This window comes from Sciurus carolinensis, chromosome 19, assembly GCF_902686445.1.
Source record: "Sciurus carolinensis chromosome 19, mSciCar1.2, whole genome shotgun sequence".
Taxonomy (NCBI): domain Eukaryota; kingdom Metazoa; phylum Chordata; class Mammalia; order Rodentia; family Sciuridae; genus Sciurus; species Sciurus carolinensis.
Window position 1 is genome coordinate 13,903,354 of NC_062231.1, and position 24,220 is coordinate 13,927,573.

The window sequence follows — 24,220 nt, forward strand, 5'->3', positions numbered from 1 at the left end:
GAATTCCTTTTGTTCTCTTTTCCACATTTTTTTTTTTTTTTTAAAGAAATTCCTACTTCTACTTTAAACGTAACTCAGAAGTCACTATCTGTAGAGCCTTCACTCATCTTCCCCATTTACAAAACTGTTACTAGAAGGTGGATCTTAACTGTCAAGCATGTCACAATGTGACAGAGATCATTATTGGTTGATAGCTGTCTCACCCTGTACACAGCATTTCTCAAGACAGTGACCATTTGATGAGTGTATTAATCAGTAGTCTGTTACTATAACCAAACACTTGAGATAACCAACTTACGAAGTGGAATGGTTTATTTTGGCTTACAACTTTGGAGGTTTCAGTACACGTTCAGCTGATTTACTGCTCTGGGGTCTGTGGTGAGATAATACATTATGGCAGGAGTGTTTGGTAGAGCAAAACTACTCTCCATGGCTGGAAACAAAAGAGGAACAGGAGGTGCCTTCAAAGGCACGTCCCCAATGATCTAACTTCCTTTCACTATGCTTTACCTCTGAATAGTACCAAATTGCACATCAAGCCTTCAACACATGGGCTTTGGGGAAACATTTCAAATCTATCTCTGGCATACATCAGAGACTCAAATGTCAGTTAAATAACAAATGCCTGATAACACACATATAGTAAGACTTTGACCCTTCCTTCCAAATCTACAATTTGCCTTTCTATCCTATCATGGTGTTATTTGCAGAACTCTTGGGTAACAGGTTGCTCTGAGACAGAGATTTTTCTAAAAGAAAGTTTAAATAGCTGAGTTTAATTTTGGTTTTTCATGCTTAAGTCCCAAGGAAATATGATAGAAAAAAGGTAGGATGATATTACAAAATAAATGGGCAGGCTGGCTATCATACAGGCAAAAAGAAAATGCAATTTATCATCTGATGATGCCAGGTGATGTTTCTCATTCTACTCTCTTTTACTCCTTAGGACACAAAGCCCAGATGCACACAAAATGCTAATAGCAAGATATTTTCAGAAGTTGAATCATAACCTATCAACAGAAGATCCTGTCACATGGTTAACACCAGAATGAGCACAGAATCAGGGTTGCTAATCACCAAATCAGGTTTAAAATCTCTAGATCAGGTTTCTGGGCACATCATGCTACATCTGTGCAGCAGGCAGGTCCCAGATGGCAGCAAACCAAGCTGCTATCTTATGAAGAAGAGGCTGTCTCTGCAATTCCACAAATGTTGGGTGACAGAAGTACGCAACAAGAGCGAATACTCTACATATAGTTTCCTCAGGCATAGCCCTGCTCCTGACTCTGCAGAGAAACTTTTGGTCAACTTCTAGATCTCGGAAATAAGGTTATTGTTATGTAAAACACCAGAAAAAGCATAGTTCTATCCCTCATGGAAAAAGAACCATAACAGTATTTGACACACGCTCTCCGTGGAAATGACAGGAAATTCTGGATGGATGGCAGTGTTCCACATTTTGATTGGAGGAGTGTGGGTTACACAGGTGTACACATTTGTCAAAATGTATAGCATTGATTTCCTAAGACTTTTTCATTTCTCTATGAATTTTACCTAGAAAAATATAACTACACACAAGTATTGAATTCTAGCTACTAGGTTCATTTTCTATAGTAGTAGGGGTATAAATTTTGAAACTACATTCTATGTTTTCTAGACTTAAGCATGTGAGTAAATATATCCAGGATAATGGAAGCCAGGTTTCTTTCTATTGGGAAAGGTAGTTACAAATATGGAAAGGGGGAAATTAATGTCACCAAAGGGGATAAAATACATCATGTGCCTCCTGACACAGGATACAATGCCACTCCTTTGGTTTTCCTGCAAAAACTTCATGACCTGAATCTAATCAGAAGGAAACATTAGACAAACCCCAATTGAGGGAAATTCTAAAAAATAACTGGCCACATGTCAAAAGGTTGGGGTTAAGACAGACAAGGAAAGGTTAAGGAACATTTCCAGATTGAGGGATACCAAAGATACATCACAACTAAAATGCAATGTTTGATCCTGAATTAGATCCTTGTTTAGGAGAACAACAACAACAAAAAAAATCAACCTACAAAAAACATCGTGGGTACAAATAACATCTGAAATGGACTATGCATTAGATAATAATATTATGCAAACATTAAATTGCCTCAATTTAATAAGTCTACTATGTTTAGCCAAGAGAGTCCTTGTTCTTAGGACATATACACTGAAGTGTTCAGTTGTAAAGAATCACAATGTTTACAATTTACTCTCGAAATTTCAAGAAAAAAAATAGAGGGGGGCAGGATAAGAAGGAAATCAGAAGAGAGGAGAGCATGAGTCATGGGGCAAATGGAAACAATTATATAATCTGGGTAAAAGGCTATACAGAAGTTCCTTGAACAATTCTTGCAACTTTTAAGCTTAAAATTATGTCAAAATTAAGTTTCCAAAAAAATCCTAATTGGCAAAAAAAAAAAAAAAAAAAAAAGGTGAAAGACTAATAATAATAAATTAATTTTCTGGTAGGAACTGCACAACACACCAGTTGGTCTCAATTCCTTTCTAGAATTAAAAAGACATAAGCTTCAAATAATGTCCCCCCCCACGACAGATGCCATGATTTTAGAAAGTTTTTTAAGATAATAAACAAGAAATTGAAATGAAAGCAACTCCTCACCACCCACCTCCCCCTGGGATTCTTCAGTATTTTTTTTTTTTTTTTTCTGTAAAATGGAACAATTTACTGGGCTCTATGCCAGGCTAAGAGCCAATAGACTAAGAAATGATTCGTGGGTAGACGATTCAGTCTTTCCTGGCAGAGAAGAGGAAAAAAAAAAAAAAAAAAAAAACCTCTATTCTTCCACCATGGACAACTGTAAAAAGATCTATACTTTTTTTTATTATTTTTAATAAACAAGGTAATGAATAAGAGCATTATCTCTCAACAAAGCTTGTCCTACCTCCCCAATTTTTAAATTTGCATTTGTGGCTAACTAAATCAAGACAAATATGGCCTTGGTCCCAGGGGAGGGAGGGGCACACAAATACTGAAAACTACCAAAGGGAAAAATTATTTCATGAATGTCAATAGAGAAATTTTTTAAAAGTCATTTTTAGCCCCAGAGAATGTGTTTGAAGCAATAACAACTATGATATTGCACAGTATAAAACATATCAGCTAAGTATGCATTAAGGGGGAAAAAAAAATCACATGCACAGAAATGGAAACATAATTAGATTTGTCATTTCAAAGTATTAATGTTGGGTTTGCAAATAATAGACAACGACATCCCCTAAGCACATAACGAAGGGGGCCAAGTAAGTGAACGCCGTGTTTCTACTGTAAGGAAATACAGGCACCAATGAAGCAACCTTTTCAGCACAAAAGAAATTTAATACCCAGACCACATGAAAAGTGATCTCTATGGGAATAGTGCAGCTGTTAAAATCCAAGTCAGTCTGTATTAGATTGTCCAGCATGTTTATGTAAAGCAGGACTCTCAGAATGACCGCCAAGAGGAAATAATTCTGCTGACAAAAAAGTGATACCTATATTTAATTTAATGCTTCCAATAAGTGTGAAAGAAAGATGCAAAGCTATTCTCTTTTAAAGAATATCAGGGGCCCAGTTAGCTGGCATGCTTGTGATTCTTCTATAAACAGTATCTTGTAGGCTAATTTAATTAGAAAGAGAACAACAAAGAATGAGTGTTTGCATTTCACTTAGTGAACCCAATTATCTTTATTTTGCTGGCTAGCTGGACCTACATAAAACCAGAGGAAAGCTTGTGGCACCTGTGCCAAATGATTTCAATGTGAAAATTAATACTGCCAAGTTATTTTGAGACCAATTAGTTCAGTCACACAAAGAAAAAAAAAAATACACTCCACTGAAGAGCATATAATCCTAAAATGAGTTTCTGAAGACAGAAGTACACATGGAGATCCTGAGGCCCAGACCTAAGTAGATGTAAGGTATCTTAAGGAACTACAGAAAGAATGAGCTCATAATTGCTGATAAATAATAAGTTTTAAATTCTAGCGTAGGCACTTGGGATGCATAACAACAAAATGGGCTTAGTTTACTTCTGAAGAAAAAAAACTACTCTCAATTTTTGAGCACCTAGATTTAACCAAATTTGTCAACATGCTTTATCAAATCTAAGTTCATTTTTGAAGAGATACTGGTCAGTGTAGGGCTTCTCATTAGATATGACCTGTATAAAGTTTCCAACAGAAGCTTGTCAGTTCAAGAGGAGAGAATTTCTCTAGAATTCAATTCCCTCTGAACTCCTGGGTGTAGGGTATTCAGCAAAGAAACCCCAATTTGCAAGCAAGAGGCCTTGGTTCACTGGTAAGTGATCCCATGCTATTTTGCATTGCGCTTCAACTTGAAAACTTTTACTTATCAAGAACTGGGAGTTTTAAATCATTGGGTATCAGAAGACTTAAAGGAACACCCAAAAAGGAAATCAGCTGTCACATACAGTATACATATAAGAATAACTCAGACAGTATCTCAAAGCCTATTAAAAAATGAGATGCCATCACCATACTTTTGAGATCCATCAGCCGTTTCCCATTACAAGAACAGGAGACCAGATCTATTTTTAGAGCTGCTGCAAAGATCAAAGCCAAAGGGGCTCTTTTATTGGCTCCCAACCCAGGCCCCTAATCTGTTTACTTTTTCTTTGTCATTATGTGGATCTCCAAAAGACACACAGCCAGGACTGCCTGGAATCCCCCATCTTCTGAGTAATGCATAAAAATTGTTGAGGGTCCATCCAAGGAGGGAAATTCCCCAGGGAGGAACAAAGACCAGTAAAGTTTAAATTCTGGCCAAGATGGCCACAATGCTACTATGGATACAGAGCTAAAATTTCTAACTCAGTCTCTCTCTCTAGACTATTAAATTTTCTCAGGCTGGTTTCTTTGTAAGAATAAATACAGATAAATAAAAACAAGAAAAAGTGCTTCCTGGACTACTTCTCCCCCAACATAAGTTTGTTTTCAATGCCTCTGCCTGGTAAGGCTCAGGGCATTTAATGCTGATGGGCTCATTTTAAAAAACAAGTCCCTTGAATGCAAAAATTACTTACTTTGGAAGAACAAGCTGTACATTTGTCAAACGCCAGGCTGACAGGAAGGACATTATCAAACCGTGACAGAAATCCCCGGATCTAAAAACAAACAAAACAGAACAATTCACATCAAGCATGGAATGACCACATCTATGAAAATGTGTGGCTAGTGTCTGACGAGGAGGAGGAAGAAGTGATTACTACGGTGGTCCTGACAGAAATAGCTAGCATATGTGAGGGTCAACAGGAATATTTTCCCCTGTATTGTAAATAGGTCTGGGAAAGAAATATATTGAGGCCTGTATCCCATTAGGAACCAAGGCCTACAAACTTTTCAGGTATCTGAGACCTAAAAGCAAATTGACTTCAAAATATGAAAAGCAAGCTGTAATATCTAAAGTATTGTTTTAATGAATACCTTCAAAAATATAGCACGTCAGGGCCTGGGAGTGTAGCTCGGTGGCAGAGCACCTGCCCAGCATGCACCAGGCTCTGGGTTTCATCCCCAGCACCACAAAACAAATTGCCTAGGTGACCCTGATTGAACTCTCTTGTTGTAGAGACTATGGGATAAGGCACCTATCCACAAATCTATACGGGAGGGGCCACACAAGTACACATGGCCTGGGGACTGCCTACAGAAAGCAGAGATGTAGTCTAAACTCACATCCAGTTTTTCTGCTTGCTATGGAACAGAAACAACATGTAAAACTGCAGCAATTGCTGGGGCAACAGCGCCACCTTGAGTGTAAACTTCTGCCTGCAATGGGTGCACATTTGAAAGTAACCAGGTCCTAGCAACTATGACTGAGGTCATTTATGCTTGGGGCATTATAACTCTAGAACTGTACATAGGGCAGAGAAGCTATTTCAATCTGTTCAGTGATTAACACATTGTTACTAATAATGAGAATGGCAAATCTTTTAATGTCTCCACAGAACTCAATATTTGTAATAAGCCAAACAATACAAATCTTGTCCTGAGTTCATTTCAATGACCTTCCTGACTAGCCCATTTTAAGTTGGCTGAACTTGGGCTTAGAAGGGTGAAGCACCCTGCTCAGGTAAGTGAGAGCAAAGTATCAACACAAGGTCCAGGCCAGGGCCTCTGGGTGGGCTGGAGGCTGGCTTCCTAACTCCCTCTCAGATTATCACAGCATTTGTCTTTAATATTAGATCTCCTCATGATTGTTGTTTCGGTTACTGATGCTCATCCCCCAAATAAAAACAAAACCCTTTTTCAGGCTTCCTTCCAATTTTGGATAACTCCATCTTTACGCCTACACTGCAACCAGCGATGTAAGACAATGTGTGAACCTACATTTAGAAAACCTAACTGAAGAAAATGCCTACAGCCATTTTCCAAATGTCCTTATGAATATACATGATTTCACTATAATCCCAGGTCAAGAGCGAAAGAGCGGGTGGAAATGAGAAGTGAGGCAACTGGAGTAAAGATAGACGCATGGTGAACCTTTGAAAATGTGACAATCCTTTAGTTCCCCACTTCTCAGCATGGTGGCTGTTTCGTAATCCAGTACCAGAGGCACCATCAGGGTCATGAGTCTGCTATTCAGAATATGAAAACAGGGGACATCAAACTGGCAGAGGGGGCTTTAATGGTTAAGTGACAGATGGTACTGCCAAAATCCTTAGGAGCTCTGGAAGTTACAATGAATGCTCATAGTGACCTTTCTGCATGCCCAAGTTATTTTTACACTAAATTCTTTTTTAAAACTATCATATTTAGCATAATTTCTACTAAAATATTATTTCAAATGGCCTATATGTCAATGCCTGCTTTTTACTCTCTCTTTCTCTGTTCCAGTGCTGGGGAAAGAACCAAAGGCCTAGTGCATCCTGGGGCAAGCACTCTACCACTGACCTACATACAGCCCAAACTTCCACATGTTTTACAGAAAGTTTACTTCATCCCATTATCCCTCATCTAGCTTTTATTAAGCTCTCCTTAAGTTGCAGAAAGAATATTGGTAATTCTATCTGCTAAACTGTCTTATGATTAGAGGTGGGGAGTAAAGCAGAAAGCAAGGGAGAGGGTAGATCTGATTAGGAGCTTAAAGGGAAGAGAGAAAAAGGAAAGGAAGGAAAGAACAACAAAAACACAGGTGGTGAGGAATTAAAAAAAAAAAAAAAAAAAAAAAAGGGTCTGCACTGGCTGAGGAAGGCCAACACACCATTGTTCAGCACCCAGACAGCTCTTTGCCAGGAAACAGTGATTCATTTTCCCAGGAAATGAAGTAGAATAATGCCTGTGAGGATTTACAAGTTCACTAAATTGGTATCAGAAGACTCAGAACATAATCAAAGCTATTCCAGTTTTAAATAGTCTCAGAGGAAAACCTTCTCAAACCGATTGCAACCAACTCTAAACAGGTGCCTCCCAGGGTAGGCTCTCTCCCTTCTATTTAATGTCAAGTTATTGTCATCAATTCATTTTCCTAACACAGAGCTCTGAGGCCTGCCACATTTTATCAGTCACTTAGAGCAAACCAAATAAAGCAGGGCATTGCCTACACTGGCACTCCAGCCTCTCCCACCCCAGAGGTCTGGACCCAACTTGCCTTCCCATTTGTATCCTGGACAGAGTCTTTTCACAGGCTGATCCAACTGTTAAACTGAACTACAACTTCCCTCCCAAAGACATCTGTCATCTGTCTCCTGGTCTTGCCCCAGGCTGAATTCAATGATTCAGAATTCTTCCTTTTGCTAAGACACATGTATCTAACTCCTCATCTTCCTGAAAAGTCACTCAGCCCAAACAAACCTCTTTCATCAATCCTCCATCCCCCTGCCATTCAACCTAGAAATAACATCTCCACCCTCTGAAATCCATCTTTTGGTCTTTATGCCTCCACTACCTAATGTAGTAAGTTTTTTTAAAAAAGAAATTAATAGCAGGTATATTTAAATGATTCACATACAAAAATGTTCATTTTTTAAAGTGTAAACTTGGTGATTAGAATATTCAGTTGTACAACCAGCAACACTATCTAATTACTAAACTTTATCTTCACTCCAAAAGAAACCCAGGGACTGGAAAGCACTTAGTCTTCATCCTCCCCTTTTCCCAGACTCTGGGAAAACTAATCTACTTTCTATTTCTATCGATTTGCCTATTCTGCATATTCCCTATAAATGGGATCATATACAACTGGCTTCCTTCACTGGGCACAAGGTTTTCATCCACATCAGCATGTCATTCTTTCTATTGCCAAATGATAACCAATTTTATGGACATGCCACATGTGTTTATCAACTCATCAGTGGATGGCTGTTTCTCTTGGGTATATCCCTAAGAGTGCAGTTACAAGGTCATGTGGTCATTCTATGCTTGGGATTTGAAGAAGCACTGCCAAACCACCTGAAGTGACCACACCATATTATGTTTCCACTAGCCAGGTATGAGGGCTCTGATTTCTCCAACTCCTTGTCAACACTTGTTATTCCTTTTCTTCATCACAAACAACTCAGTGAGTGTGAGGTTGGCAGCTTGCTCACTATGGTTTTGATCTGCATTTCTCTAATGACTGTCAAGCATCTTCCCATGTGTTTCTTGACCATTTGTATACCTTCTTTGGAGAAATGTCTATTCAAATCCTTTGCCAAGTATCAAATTGGGTTACCTTTTTGTTGTTAAACTCTCATTTCTTTATTCTGGAATCAAATTTCTTAGATACATGATTTGCAAGTATTTCCTCCCTTTCTATGGTTTGTCTTTTGGTGTATTGAAGAACAGGCTTTATTTTGGTGAAGTCTCATTTATCTACTTTTTCTTCTGCTACTAGTCTTTTCGTGTCAGATATAAGTTGATGAAGATTTATAATATACTCTCTTAGGAGGTTTACAGTTTAGCCCTTATATTTAGGCCTGTGGTCCATTTTGAGCTAATTTTTGAATATGGTATGAGAAAAAGGATCTAAATTCATTCTTTTGCATGTAAAAATCCAGTTGTCACAGGGCTATTTGTTGAGATGACTATTCTTTCTCTACTGAACTATCATCAGTTGGCCACAAATTTAAGGGCTCATTTCTGGACTGTCAATTCTATTCCATTGATTTACGCACATCTATCTATATGCAAGTACTACAGTGTCTTGATGACAATAGCTCTGTACCAAGTCTGAAACTGGAAAGTGTAAGTTCAACTTTTATTCACCTTTTTCAAGATTATTTTAACGATTCTGGGTTCCTAATATTTCCCTATGAATTTTAGAATCAGAAAGTGTGCTATAGTTAAAAACATTTTTTTAAACTTCTCTTGCTTTTAGAGGACAAGACAGGTTAAACTATTTGTATTTATTCACACGGTACAGGGATTTGCTCATGAGATTTACTCAATAAATTATGAAATGAATGAGCAAAACAACTGGAAGCCTGCAAAATTATTCATATTTGAATTATACAGAGAAAACGCATCCCAAGTAATCCACAAGAAAAATGCTAACTTACCATGAGTCACATTTTCCAGGCAATTTGAAACCCTTCCCAGTCATTTATGCTTTTATATCCCCAGTATTATAAATTAGTGTCTCCACAATGTGCTCTGCATTCCCTCAGTCTTAGAAGAAACACATAAAATTTAAAGACCAGAGTTGCTACTTAAAATTTTAGTACCTCACTAAGATGTGCACAGATTCCCAAAGCAATGTAAAATCCAGGTACCCTATGCAAAAGTCCTAATAAATATATTCACGCCTATTTGGAGAGGCCAGGCCCCAAGTCATAATCAAAGAAATTAAAAGAATTCTCCCATGTTGGGGAGTGTAGTTCAGTGGCAGAGCGCCTGCTTAGCAGGCTCGCACCCCGTATGTGTGCATATGTGTGCGTATACGGACACAAAGGTTTGTCCCTAGTTTGGATAGGGTAAACTTCACAATGACCTTTTATACTTAGGAGTATGCAAAGTATATGAAAGAATAAGCTTCTTTGGTGTTTTCTCAATTTGTCTCATCAGGAAAATCCCTGGAGTTTGATTCAAAAGGTCTGGGAGAAGGTCCGAGAATCTATGCTAAGAGTCCCACTCAAATCCTGTCCTGTGAAACACTTTGTTACCTTCCTTACATCTTCCTGGGCTTTGCTACCACTCAACATTACCTGTTAGCTGTCAGAAAATGAATGAAAGCCTTCGGCAAGACTCAAATTCCTTCCAGTCTTTCTAAAAATAGCACCACCATTTCTGCCTTGTTTAGCCAGTACTAAATTTACACTGAAAAGCTTTTGTACAGTGATTTCTAAGTTATTTCTCCATTCACACCGGAACCAAAACCTTTTGATATTGCTTAAGGTAAACTTTCTGATTTTGGGGCTGCACAAAGCTTACTCTTAACTCATGTTCCAATGTTTGCTGTCAATATCTCCTTAAAGGAGGATAGAGATTAAGGCCAGTTTTGTTTTGCTTTGTTTTGTTTTTTTATGTTAACTCTTTTCATGAAAACAGTAAGTATATGACAGAACAAAAAAAGAGAAAAAAAAAACAAACCCACACTCCCATGGTGCATTAACTTCCATTTTACAATGTTTAAAACAGCATCCTTTCATTCTCGCTGTCCCTATAGAGAGAAAAACTATCAGTTTCACCCCCACACCTTGTCTCTCTCCCTCCACAGTTTATTTTCTAAAATTTAGATTACATTCTTTTATTACATAAAAGTATAAAGAAATGAAAATAGCCCATACAGAAACTGGATCAGTGGTTGCCTGGGACTGAGGGTGGGATGTGAACTTGGGAAGAGGCACAAGGGAAATTTTGGGGTGACAGAAGTTCCATATGTCTTTTGTGGTGGCAATATATGAGTGTACACACCCGTCAACATTTAATCAAAATGTATGCTTACTGTATGTAAATTATGCTTTGAAAAAGGAAATGTTAAAGAACAGTTTATGACCTCGTTTTTTTTTTTTTTTCAAAACAGTACAGAAAGGTATAAAATTAAAAGTCCCTCTTATCCTTATACCTCTTCCTGCAAATAATCACCAACTTTAATATCTAAGGTACCCTTACAGGAAGAAAAAAATTTTATTTGGGTGCTGGGGTTGAGCCCAGAGACTCTTGTATGCTGAGCACCAAGCTACAAACTCTTCAGCTTGGAAAAAAAATATTTTGAACTTAAAGTAGTTCTACAATGTGTGCATCTTATTAGATGCTCTGAATATTAGAAACAAAAATGAACCAACCCCAAGAACCCAGTTGGGAATGACAGAGTCAGAAGAAACAAGTACCTGTGCTCACTTGGCTCCCAGCCCACTCATTGCCCCAGGTTCTAAATGAGCAAAGCAGTCAGAGTCGAATCTGTTATCAACTTGAGGCACTGTGTCATGCCTGAGCTTGGCTTCCAGGGCCCATAAGACAGGAAACAGAGTGCTCAGCATGAGCAGATGAAAAGATGGCACACAGAAGGCAAGGAGGTTCAGCACAGGGCTTTTAAAGGGCTCCTGATCCAGTTTCCCAGCTGCGCTCAGTAGAACACATGTGTGGGGCATTGATCAGGCAGGATTTCATGAGGAACACTTGCGTACGTCTGCATGGCATTGCAAGGTGCCCAGGCAGTAACACCTGTTTGGGTTGGGGTATATGGGGGGGTGCTGGAGATACAATTAGCATAAGTGAGAGCACAAAATCCAAAGGTAAGTTCAAAAACCAGGATTTGGTCTGTGCTAACATGAGGAATTAGGGACATTGTCCTGCGGATGCCATCAAAAAGTCTTTCTCGGGCTCTAGCAGTGGATCTCCGATGCCTGGAGTTCCCAAAGGTTTTCACTCAGTGGCTCTGGGATTGACTGAGAACTGTGTATTTTGAAATGGCTCCAGGTAAGGGAGCCCCTGAATCAGGCTGTCTTCCAATTTAAGCTTAAATGATTCCAGAGTCACTTATGTCTCCTGCAGTCTGTTCTCCATGCTGCAGTCAATCTTACCATGTCATGTCAAGCCTTCCCTCTGGGATGAAGGTACAAACCTTTAAATGGCCTGTGCACCCCATGCTTCCTCCTCTGGGTTCCCCCAACTCTCCACAACATGGGTGCACTGGTCTTTCAGTTCCTCAGACTCACTGAGCAACCCTCACCTCTGCCTCTCTCCTCTCTGGCTCCTCTAAAGTTCTTCCTCCTCCCTCTCCCCTTTCCTTTGCACTTAACAACTGTGCCCCCCCTCACTTTAGAAACCATGCAGGAAGGTCTGTCCTGGACTATGGTGGACCTTGATGACCTGGGGGACGTCTGCAGTCTGCAGGAAGTGGAGCACTCACAGGTACTGAGCATCCTGCTGTGTCTAATGCTCCTGGCTATCTTCACACATTGCATTTCATTTTGGCCTTGCTACCATCCTGTGACCTTCAACCATTTACTAGATAAGAGTCAGGACCCAGGAAGGGACATGGCTTGCCCCAGGTTTCATAACTACCAAGTGATTAAAGCAAGGAATCTGAATTCTGTTCTTTCTGACTCTAAAGCCTGGAAGAGAAAAGCTGAAATGCAAAGAGGAGGTAAAATGGAAGGGAGGGACAGACAGAAGGCCAGAGGGACTTAAAGAAAACACTCCCTAAAACAAAAACTGAACACCTAGAAGGCCTATCCCCTATCAGGTGAATTCAATTCTCTTAGGTCAACTTTGCCCCAGTTGGATATGAAATAAAAAGATCAGGACTAGAAATGGGCCCTTCACTTCTGGGCCACCAACCCCTGTCAGGGTTTTTACCTAACCAGTAAAATCAGCTTCAGTTCCAAGACCACCTCACCTTGCCTCCATGGGAAGCTGAGACCCAACCCCCAGAAAGCCTGGCCAATCTGAGAAGAGAACATCACAGCCACAACTGGACCCTGATGCTTTCACTTCACACCAGCTACCAGCAGGCCTGGCAACAGTTCTAGAGCTAGGAGTTTGCATAAATAAAAACAAGCGCCAAATTCCAGTTCAGGCTTGGATGTTGAAAAGAGTCTTAATCAAATTCAAAGCCAAAATAAAAATTGCTAAAAGAGTTTAGCAATTGCAAAACCCCAGGCACACACACCACACCAGAGGCCTTTGTTTCAGATAACAGCTTCCACCTCCTCTTGAACCAGAGCCACAGAGGGGCAGAAGAACTAAGCTGGGAATGAGCCAGGGTCATCCTTAGAAAACTAGTGCAAATGGGGTTAATCCTCCGGCATTCCCTTCCAGAGCTTCATGAATTCTTCCTAATTTCCTGTTGAGGAGACAAATGCTTCCATTTAAATAAAAAGTGAAAGAAAATGATAAAACAAACATTTCCAAGTGCCTCTTATGTGTCCAGAACTGTGCCAGTGCCTAGAAAATGAAATTGAATCCATACATGCATTCTAGGAGGTTCTTATGTTATTATCTCCATTTTACAGATATAAAAAGCATGAGGTTCAAGCTGGGCACAGTAGTATGCACCTAAAATCGCAGCTACTCAGGAGGCTGAGGCAGGAGAATCACAAGTTCAAGGCCAGTTCATGCAACTCAAAATAAATACACCAAGAATACAAAAACCCAATCAACAAATGGGCTAAAGGAAAAGAATAGACACTTCACAGAAGAAGATCTACAAGTAATCAATAGATATATGAAAAAAATGTTCAACATCTCTAGTAATAAGAGAAATGCAAATCAAAACTACACTAAGATTCCATCTCACCCCAATTAAAATGGCGATTATCAAGAACACAAGCAACAATAGGTGTTGGCGAGGATGTGGGGGAAAAGGTACACTAATACATTGCTGGTGGGGCTGCAAATTAGTGTAGTCACTCTGGAAAGCAGTGTGGAAATTCCTTAGAAAACTTGGAATGGAACCACCATTTGACCCAGCTATCCCACTCCTTAGCCTATACCCAAAGGACTTAAAATCAGCATACTACAGTGATGCAGCCACATCAATGTTCATAGCTGCTCAATTCACAATAGCCAGATTGTAGAACTAACCTAGATGCCCCTCAATTGATGAATGGATAAATAAACTATGGTATATATATACAATGGAATATTACTCAGCCATAAAGAATAATAAAATTATGGCATTTGCAGGCAAATGGATGAAATTGGAGAATACCATGCTGAGATAAGCCAATCTCAAAAAACCAAAGGACGAATGATCTTGCTGATAAGCGGATGATGACACATAATGGGGGGTGGGTGTGAGAAAACAATGGAGGAAGGAGGAACTATATAGAGGGAAAAGAGGGATGGGAGGGGTGGCAGAAAAGGAAACAATAACAGAAAGAATCAAACACCATTATCCTATGTAAATGTATGATTACACAAATGGTATGCCTCTACTTCATGTACAGAGAAACACGATCCCATTTGTTAACAATAAAAATAAATAAAATAAAATAAAAATAAAAATAAAAAGGGCTGGAATGCTGCTCAGTGGTAGAGCACCCCAGATTCAATCCCCAGTACTAAAAGCAGAGAAAAGAAAGTAAAGAGAAAGAAAAGAAAGGAAAGGAAGAAAATGAGGTTCATAGAGGATAAATAATCTACCCAAGGTCACACAGTGACCAGCAACAAGAGCTTTTTTGGGAAAAGAGGTCATAAATGGAAGAATGAATATGAAATTAAGAGGCAAAGTGGATTCTAATCAGATCTGTAAGATCACAAAACCTTCAGGCTGCCACCCCATGAGAACTCACAAACAGTACAGCCTTGTGGGGTGGACAACATTCATAAAGCAAAGTGAAATCCTTTTAGGGATAAAGTGAGGCCCAACTCCTGGGGCAAGAGATGCAACCTGAGATGCTTTTGAACTGGATGATAGTATCTGTGATTTATCCTCCAGGGATCCTTCTTCTAGGGCCTCATGAAGTTGAAACCCAGACACTGTCAGACTTTCTACCCAGATGCTGCCTTGCATTCAGGGGCCTCCCAGCTGAAACAAGATCCCACCACATCCAAGTGGCTTGGGGCACATCTTCCACCTTAGATGACTCTAAGAGCTAATGCAGTCAAACACTGGGTGATCTTGCTCTCTGACCTAACTTCTCTGACCCTAATGGTACATGGACATGGATGGGAACCATCTGTTGGCATGATTGGCTAGAGGATTCACAGGATGACTAGGTTACAAACCCTAACAGCCAACACAGTGAAACACGAGGCCTGCCTATTTATACTGTTGCTGCCATGGCCATCAACCTGACGGGTATAGAACCAGGTGGGAGGGGACTCCTTTTCCTGAGCTACTTCTCAGGAAATGTGTTCTTCCTGTTTCTCTATGAATATCCTCCCCTGTAGTCAGTCCATTCATACCCCAAGTCTAGGCACACCAAGACAAGCATTTCTAAGCACAGGAAAACAGACCTGATTAAAACTGAAATCAAAGATTTACAGGGCACAGACTGGAGCAGATAGGCCAAATAAATTGTAGCTCAGGAGGTGGCAAGAGCCTCACTTAGAGATTTCCCAGGCCAGAGCCCTCCCAGAGTCCTGCCCTCATTTTGCCTTCATTCTACTTTTCTAAAGCTAACAGAAAGAAATCATTCAAGAGCTTGAGAGAACTCAGGGCTGGCAAGTACAAACCAAAAGGAAGGGCATATACACTCAGTGATTTTTTTAATCAGTACTCTAGACCTAGCCGTACACTCCACCCAAAGACAAAAACTGTGAACTACACAGTCCACAAGTAGCATAAAAGCAGGACTTTGGTGTTTGGATGATTACTGTGGTGTCACTTTGATTTTACCCTGCTCTGATGATGGCTAGTCAAAGCATCAGCAGGCCTGAGGTTGTGAACTTGTATCACACGCAGGATGGCTCAATACCCTGCAAACCAACTTACCAGAGATATCAGGAGTGACCTGTAGGTTTTATAATTTCTGAACTGTGTGCCTCCCACAAAGAACCAGAGGAAGGATTTGATCTTGAAGAACTCAGTCATCATCACCCCAGGAGCTAGGAAGACAATGAGTTACCTGCCTGCCTGTCTGCCTTCTCCTTCCTTTCTCCTTTTCCCACCTCCTTTCTCCTTCCTTTTTCCCCTCCCCTCCCCCCTTCCCCCACTTTCCTGTTCCCTGTCCCTCACTCTCCAGTAAAAAGATTCCAGATGATGGTAAGCAGAGAGAATAATACAACTATGCTAAGAACAATAATGAAAAAGTTCTCTACAAACAAAGGCAGATCAAGGAGTACACACTATACAAATTCATGTATAGAAAGATCAAAATCATATAAAAGTCTCCCATGGTGTTAAGAGTCAAGAGATGCTCATCTCTCTGTTGTAAGGAGCAGACAATAACCAGGAGAAGCAGGAGGAGGGCTGTGAGCATGCTTGGTAACATTTCCTTTCCATCTGTGTGCTGGGTGCAGGAGTGAGTTTACTTTGTGATAATTCATTAAGAGGTACACCTATATCATTCACATATCAATAAAATAATTTTTTAAAAATCACTCTCTATAGACAGAAAGTAGTTTATACTTCTTGCTGTCTACTTGTACAATGGGCCAGAGCCTTGAAGAACAAAACAAAACCCAAAAAACCAAGAGACACAAGCTTATTTTCTCACCTTAAATGGTTTTCACGGTTTTCAAATTCAATAAGAGGTTTCTTCAGGGAGAATTTCATTGAATTTCAGGACCTAATCAAACCCTTTTCTGTACTTGGCCAATCTCTGGATGGGCCAAATTCTGCCTGTGGTTCCACAGAGAGAATACTGAGTAATCCTGAGGCCTCTGGGGTCCAACACAGAGAGCAGAGACCAGTGGAACACAGGGGAAGTTAGGGAACTTTCTCCAAGTTACACAATGAGTTGCTGGTGGAGGGCCTTGTGATTCTCAGTCCAAGGACTCTGGCTTTTCTACTACATCTCATTCTGCAGGGGCCAATTAATAAATATTTTCCTTTGGGGCACTGAGAAAAATGAGCCCTGAGAACCTCACTGGCCATTCTTTACATGCAAAGTACACAAAGGGGTTTACCAAGTTCCCCTCCAACAGGAAATCATTTGTCTGGGGGAGCAGGGGATGGGGGCAGGAGGAGAGGAGAAGGAGGGGAAGGAGGGGGAGGAGGGGAGGAGGAGGAGGAGGGGAGGAGAAAAGAGCCGAGTGTGCAAGAGGACATTGCAACACAGCCTGCTGTTTTGGTGGAAATGATGTTCCCCTAATCAAAACACAGTTGCATAAATGGACTCATTCCACTTAAGAAAAAGAGGGGAGAAAGAAGTTGTTTAAACTTTATAAATGGGGACCTCACAACCCTGAGATTAATTTCTTCAAATTCTTTCTCCACTTTTCTTTTTTAGAATGTAGCTAAAAATAAAGGTTTGGAACTTGAAATAATGTAAGCAAATAATCTCTCTCTCTCTCTCTCTCTCTCTCTCTCTCACTCACACACACACACACACACACACACACACACACACACACACAGTTTTTCCCATATATGGCCACATTATTCTTTAGTCTTTGAAAAGGCCAAATGAAGAGATGGCCAACAACCAAAACAATCCTTCAGACATCTGAAAAGGAGGAGAGAGGACTAGAAGAGTTGGTGAATGACAATCGATTGCCAGGCTCAATGGGGATAAATAACACCAAGAAGGATTAGTTGCCATAGTGCCTGAAAAACATGGGCACATGCATTTTGACACGGGGCCTCTTCTCCAGAGAGACTGTTCTGCCCTCTGGCCTCAGCACTGAGAAAACTACAACTGCAGTAATTTAACATAAAGGGCTTAAAGAAGGAAACCAGTGCAGGGGCATGACTGAAAATTTAATTAAGGCCCTTCTCAGCACAAAAATCTGTAAAAGAGATGAGGGCACAGCTCAAGGTCAGGAGAGAGGGTGGGGGGAGACATGGGAAAGATCTGAATGAGATATGAGAACATAAATAGCAGAGGTCAGCCCTGCAGGTCAGTGGCCTTGTGATAGATGGCTGTATGGTGTCTGTTGGGTCCCGCTGGAAAGGTTTCTCTACAGAAGGCTCATGTCAAACAAAGGCCACCTTGTGTGACTCAGAGGGGAAAGTCACATTTTCCCAGTGTCTTATGGTTTACAGGCTATGTCAGATGCACCCCTGGATACAGGGGGAAGCACATGATTAATTAATAGGAAAATTGAGGCTCAGGGAGGTTAAACTAATGACAGGGTGGCATGGTGCAAGAACACTGGAGTAGGAACAGCAAGCTAAGTTCTACAATGTGTAGTAGACCAGGGCTTGCTCTTTTTGGTAGGGGAGCAGGTACTGGGGATTGAACCCGGGGGTGTTTCACCACTGAGCTGCATCCCCAGTCTTTTTTATTTTGAGACAGAGTTGTTGAGGCTGACCTCGAACTTGCAATCCTCCTGCCTCAGCCTCCCAAGCTGCTGTGTTACAGGCGTGCACTACCATACCTGGCTTGGACCAGGGCTCTTTCTACCCACAAAACCTTGAAAGAATACTGGTCAGAGTGCCAGGTTTGGGTTTGAATTGCAGTTCATTCACTAACTCTGTCAGTGACCAAGGACAAGTCTGATTCTCATCCTCAGCTGAAAAACAATAGGGCTGGCCTTGACAGGAGGTGGGCGGTTGATGGGAAGAGAGAAGCACACATGAACCAAGTGAGTCTCTTCTTGAACATCAAATTGGTGGGCACTGTCACCAGTGCACCAAAAAGGTACAGACAGCAAGTTACTACTGAACCACAACGTGGAAGCCAGGGGAATGATTTCCAAAAGAGAAAACTGGAAAGCCTCTTCACTCCTCCAAGAAAAGGGCCATGAAAATGAAGTGGCAACGTCAATGCTAAGTTTTCATCCTACTGCTTCCTTCTTTTTCCTAAGGGGTGAGCCTTCCTTATGATGCTTTGGAGTCTATTTCTGAAAAGACATCCTGCTTTTGGTGACACTACATACTTCTAGCGGTTTTCCCAAGGACTGCCCATAAAGGTTGTCTATTTGGGTAGGGAGTATATGCTAATAACCAACAATAGCTCCCAAAATAACAGGCATCTTTTGTTGAAAGTCTTCAATATGCACTGTTGCTGAGCCCTGTTGATCTACCGTCCCTGGTCTCTTCAACTACCAGGTGAGGCGGGTATGTTTATAGAGAAGAGAACTAAGTCTTTGAGAAGTTTTGTAAATTGGTTAAGGAAGGCTACTTTCATAACTGCAGGGCTGGGATTTAAACCACTGGCCTGCTTCTTCTTTTCCTACTGTGCGATGAAGGCACTAGTTAGCATGCCAAATGCATCCAAGAGTCTGAGTAATGCTGCTTGTTCCTGATTTCTTCCCATTGGCATCCTGCAGGCGTATGTTCCAGGTGGTCACAAAATTCCCCCACTGACAGCCCAGATGTGGGATGAGTGGGCTGGGATGGTGGAATGGTAATGGGACCCCCATGCATTCCCCTTGCACCATAGGAATCAGGTCCAAAATCTTGGTTTCATTTCCAAATCACTAACCTGGTGAGGCACAAGCCCAAGAGAGGTTGGAGGCTCATTCATGCGATCGTCACTGCTACTGGCAATGGCGTAGCCCCTGGGGACAGGAAAAAATTAGAGCTGTTCAGTTAAGCAGAGTTTACATTGGATACATGGGGATGATGGGGGAGGGAGGGATATCCATGTAAGGTTGATAAAGGTAACTAAAGTGCTTGCTGGACAGCATAAGCTAGCAAAAAACTCTTCCCTAGGGCAGGAAGGAAAGAGAGTAGTAAAAAGCATGCTTGCTTTGCAGTTGGAAAGACCAGAGCGTGTGACCATTGGCAAGTTGCTTAGCTTCTCTGTGCTTCAGATCCATTGTCTATAAAGTAGGAATAAGGAGGTTGTAATGAATAAATTAGCAGCATGTTAGATAAACTGCCAAGCATAATGCTTGATGTGTGATAAGCCTATAAATATAAATTCTTTACTCTTATAAAACACCACAGCACATTTTTGTATTGACATTTTGAAGTGGAAAACTTTCTAACCTTAATTTCAATTTTTTTTTCCTTCCGTCCTCCCTCCCTCCCTCCCTTCCTTCCTTTTTTCTTTCTTTCTTTTTTAAAGAGATGGGCTCTCACTATGTTGCCCAGTCTGGCCTCAAACTCCTGGGCTCAAGAGATCCTCCTGCCTCAGCCTCCAGAGTAGCTGGGACCACAGGAGCACCACTGTGCCTGCTTAGCTCTGGAAGATTTTATCCCAAATACTTCCCGCCATAAGACAGCAATAAACGTAAATAGCAGGGATAGCTAAGGCAGATGACAAAGACAAAAGGACAAAAAAGCTGCTAACTTTATTTAACTCCAGGGCATCTATACTAGTTACATATGGCAACAAAACTATACAAAAGCCATCTTTTCAACTATTGAGACAACTTTCAAGTTAAAAAATAAACAATATTCTTTCAAATTTGTGTTGACTTTCTGAGAATTAAATCTCTAATTTCTGAGAGATAAATCTTTTTAAAAAATGATTTTGATTCTTTCCTGCTTATATGGCATTACCACCTAGTTTCAGGACTAGTATCCAGAGGCTGTAGGGCCAGATAACCACCCATTAAACAGGAGGAAATGGGGGAGGCAGTGAGAGAAGGGAGGACAGCATTGCACAGTGATCAAAAACAGTCTCGAACCACCTGACTGAGGCAAATCCTGACTTTGCCACCTATTAAATATTTGAATTTTAGCCCCTCAGTTATCCTCACTGTGCCTCAGTTTCCCCATCAAAATGGGACTAATAATCATTGTTCTTTCCTAATAGGTTACTATGAGGATTAAATGAGTTATTTGTCAAGTGCTTGGAACAGTGCCTAGCATAAAATGAGCACCAAATCAGTATTTGAAAAATAAAATCAATCATAATGTATCTGTCATGGAGTCAGGTGTGCAAAACTGCTGGCTTGGCTCTGACCCTGACAGCACAATCACAGGTACTGAGAGAATCTTAAATTTCTATTTTTCATTTTGCTTCCTTTCCTTTTCTCTCCTCTTCATTCCTTCTTTCTGTTTTTAAAATGATTATCTCTATTTTTCAAATTAATTTTTGTCTCACCTGTGTTTAAGGCAAAATGAATTCTGTTGTTTGTAAGTAAGACCTTCTCCATGCTTAGAGAAGGTAAGGTGTCTAGATCACAATCATGTGAATTTTGTATCTGGAATATAACACAAACACAATGTGTTCCACATATAGATACTAAAAGGCCCAAGGCCAGGTTAAAACAAAGAACACAAGCTCACTCACTCACTCACTTCTGTCTTCTCTCATACAACCCGGAACACTATGAGTCATAATAAATTTAAAAGTATTTTTAAACTCATGTGGCACTAGAGAACTAAGTGGTCATGGCCAACCCTCCCATTGAGAATAAAAGCAAAGCAGATGCTGTGGCTTGAATGTGGCTTGACCCTGTCAAAACTCAGGTTGAAGTGAAAGCCACTGTCACGGTTTCAAGAAGGTGGGGCCTTTAAGAGATGATTAGGTCACAGGGCTCCACCCTCACCAATGGATGAATGTCTTCCTTGAGAGGCTGGGTCAGGCTCTCTCAAGATTGGATTAGGTCTTACAGGAGGAGTTCGGTTTCACAGGACTAGATTTGTTACCACAAGAGCAGGTTAGAAAGCAAGGTAAATGCCCACTTTCCTCTCTCATCTCCACCATGTTGTGATGCAGCACAAGGCATTCATCAAAAGTCAAGCAGATACGTACAACATCTCTTGACTATGAGCCAAAATAACTCTCTTTTTTAACTTACCCAGTTTTGGTATTTTGTTACAGAAACAAAAAACAGATCAAGGGAATAGATGAAATATAAAAATCTTTGTTTGAAAGGATCAGAAATATACCAAGGTAGGGAAGAATTAGTGCAAAGATTTGTGAGAAGAGAGAAGCCCATAAAAGTAAAACAGGCTTCTTAGAGAGGGGTTCCCATAAAGTAACTGCCAACCTCCAAAAGCAATGACCATGGGATCAGAAGCTGAACAATGACACAATAGAGGGAAAAACTAGAGTTTGAGTTCTGCCAATAAGGAAGAATCATGGAAAATAACTCAGAGATTAGGTTGGGATCATTGGGGACTATATTTTCAGAGAAAAGGTGAACAAGAAAGAAACCAGTCCTAAATGATTAAGGTATTCTAGGATGGCTAGTGCACTTAGCTTAGCAGTTTTCCAGAAGGACATGTAAACCATGGCTACATAATTTTTCATATATCATGTCTAGAACTCAAAAATAACCTACAAGAAGTTAGGGCTATAGCTCAGTGGTAGAATGTATACTTAGCAAGCACCAGGTCCTGGGTATAATTCCCTGCACCATCCTCCAAATATTCAAGGAATTAGAGAAACTTCTTTTCTTTTCTTTTTTTTTTTTTTTAAGAAAGGGTCTTACTCAGTGGCCCAGGCTATTCCCAAATTCCGGAGTTTTAGGGATCCTCCTGCTTCAGTCTCTTGAGTAGCTGGGACCACAAGCAGGTGCCACTGCTTCAATATCAATTGGGTATGTGATTACATCAAGGAACCATCTTTGTTTTTACATCTAAAAATAGAAATGCATACTAAAAATATTCATTTTATGAATTAAATTTGGGAAGCCATGCATGACTAGCAGAATCAGGCTTGGTTGAGCCATGGGATACAGAGGTCTGTTATCTGTTAAAGATTTAAAACATGATTAAATGTTTTCATGGAATCAAAAAGACCAAAATCACAACTTCAGCAAAGAATAGGAAATATATAAAATAAGATCAAAGGACAGGCTGCAGATGTAGCTCAGTGGTAGAGTGCTTGCCTAGCATATGTAAGACTCTAGATTTGATCCTCAGCATAACATATAAAATAAATAAAATAAAGGTATTAAAAAAACAATACAATCAATGGCAATTCTGGCCCTGAAACATCTGAAAATGATATTAAAAACTCAATGGATGGTTTTACACACAGCAGACACAAAGATGAGAGAATCAGTAACTGGAAGACAAATAAAAGTCAAAGAGCCAGACTGAAGCAAGGAAAGACAAAGTGATTGAAAATACAGAAGAGACAATGAAAGACACATGTGAGTTAATTCTAACTGGTATGAAACTGGAGTCTCAGAAGAAAACAAAAGAGAATGTGGCAGAAGGAATCTTTTCAGAGATAATGGTTGAGAATTTTCCAAAACAGATGAAGGGCATCAAGTCACAGATTCTAGAGGTACTAGAAAGCTCTAGAAAATACAGAAAGCTCAAAAAAAAAAATACAGAAGATGGTATATGATGGTCACACCTGTGAAAGTCAAAGGCAATAAGATCATCTTGAAGCTACTCAGGGGAGGGCAAAAGGTAGTAAAACAAATTGCTCAAAGCAGCAGCAAAGAGAAGACTATCTAACTTCTCAACAAAGATAAAGGCAGACAAATATAATTCAATTATACTCTCAAAGTGCTGAAAGAAAATGACTGCCAATGTAGAATTCCTTTGAACACACGAAAACCTCTTTCAAACATGGAAGACAGTTTCAGACAAAAACTAAAATATATTTGTCACTTTCTTTTTTCTTTTCTTTTTGGTACTGAGGATTAAATCCAGGCATGCTGCATCACTGAGCCACATTCTCAGCCCTTTTTATTTTATATTCTGAGATAGGGTCTTGCTAAGCAGCTTAGGACCTTGCTAAGTTGATGAGGCTCACCTTGAACTTGTGATCCTCCTGCCTCAGCCTTCTGAGTCACTTAGATTACAGCCATGCGCCATCATACCTGTCACTAGTATTTCTAAAAAAAAAAAAAAAATACTAAAAGGAATTATTCTTCAGGTAGACAAAAAAAAAAAACCCTACTCTGTGAGACTGAAGATAAAGAAATGAAAAGTAATGAAATGAGAGGGGGGAAGCCTATAAAACTAAATCAACTATATAACAATATCTTCTGGGGTTTAAAATATGTACATTTTTAAAAAATAAATGTGAAGACACACAGGTTATCTGCTCAACCTCCATTCTTCTATCTTCTCACAATAATTTTATACAGAGAGGCAAAGTGCCCTACCAGAAAAACAAAACAAAACTACATTCATCAGTATTCCTTGCAGCTAGGAGTTAGAATTAATAGGTTAGTCTTTCAGGAAAGCTCTTTAAAAGGTGGCATACTCAGTTGACCACAACATTCATCCTTTGGTTGTTTTCTTCTTCTACACTGGCACACAGATATTATATTGAAGGCACAAATAGTCATCTCATGACCATAAACTGTCATGCATGAGAAAGAAAGCTAAGAG

The 24,220-nt window shown here is 40.2% G+C and overlaps 1 protein-coding gene across 2 annotated transcripts in view; it reads right to left on the reverse strand.

Moving 5' to 3' along the window:
* The window catches only part of Atg7 (autophagy related 7), a 241,864-nt gene that overhangs the window by 134,984 nt on the left and 82,660 nt on the right, over nucleotides 1–24,220 (reverse strand). For both annotated transcript variants that reach the window (XM_047535017.1, XM_047535016.1), the window contains 2 exons: nucleotides 19,449–19,524; nucleotides 5,076–5,156 (listed from right to left, as the gene is read on the reverse strand). In XM_047535017.1, coding sequence (XP_047390973.1) covers nucleotides 5,076–5,156; nucleotides 19,449–19,524 — 157 coding nt within the window. The remainder of the gene's footprint in view (nucleotides 1–5,075; nucleotides 5,157–19,448; nucleotides 19,525–24,220) is intronic.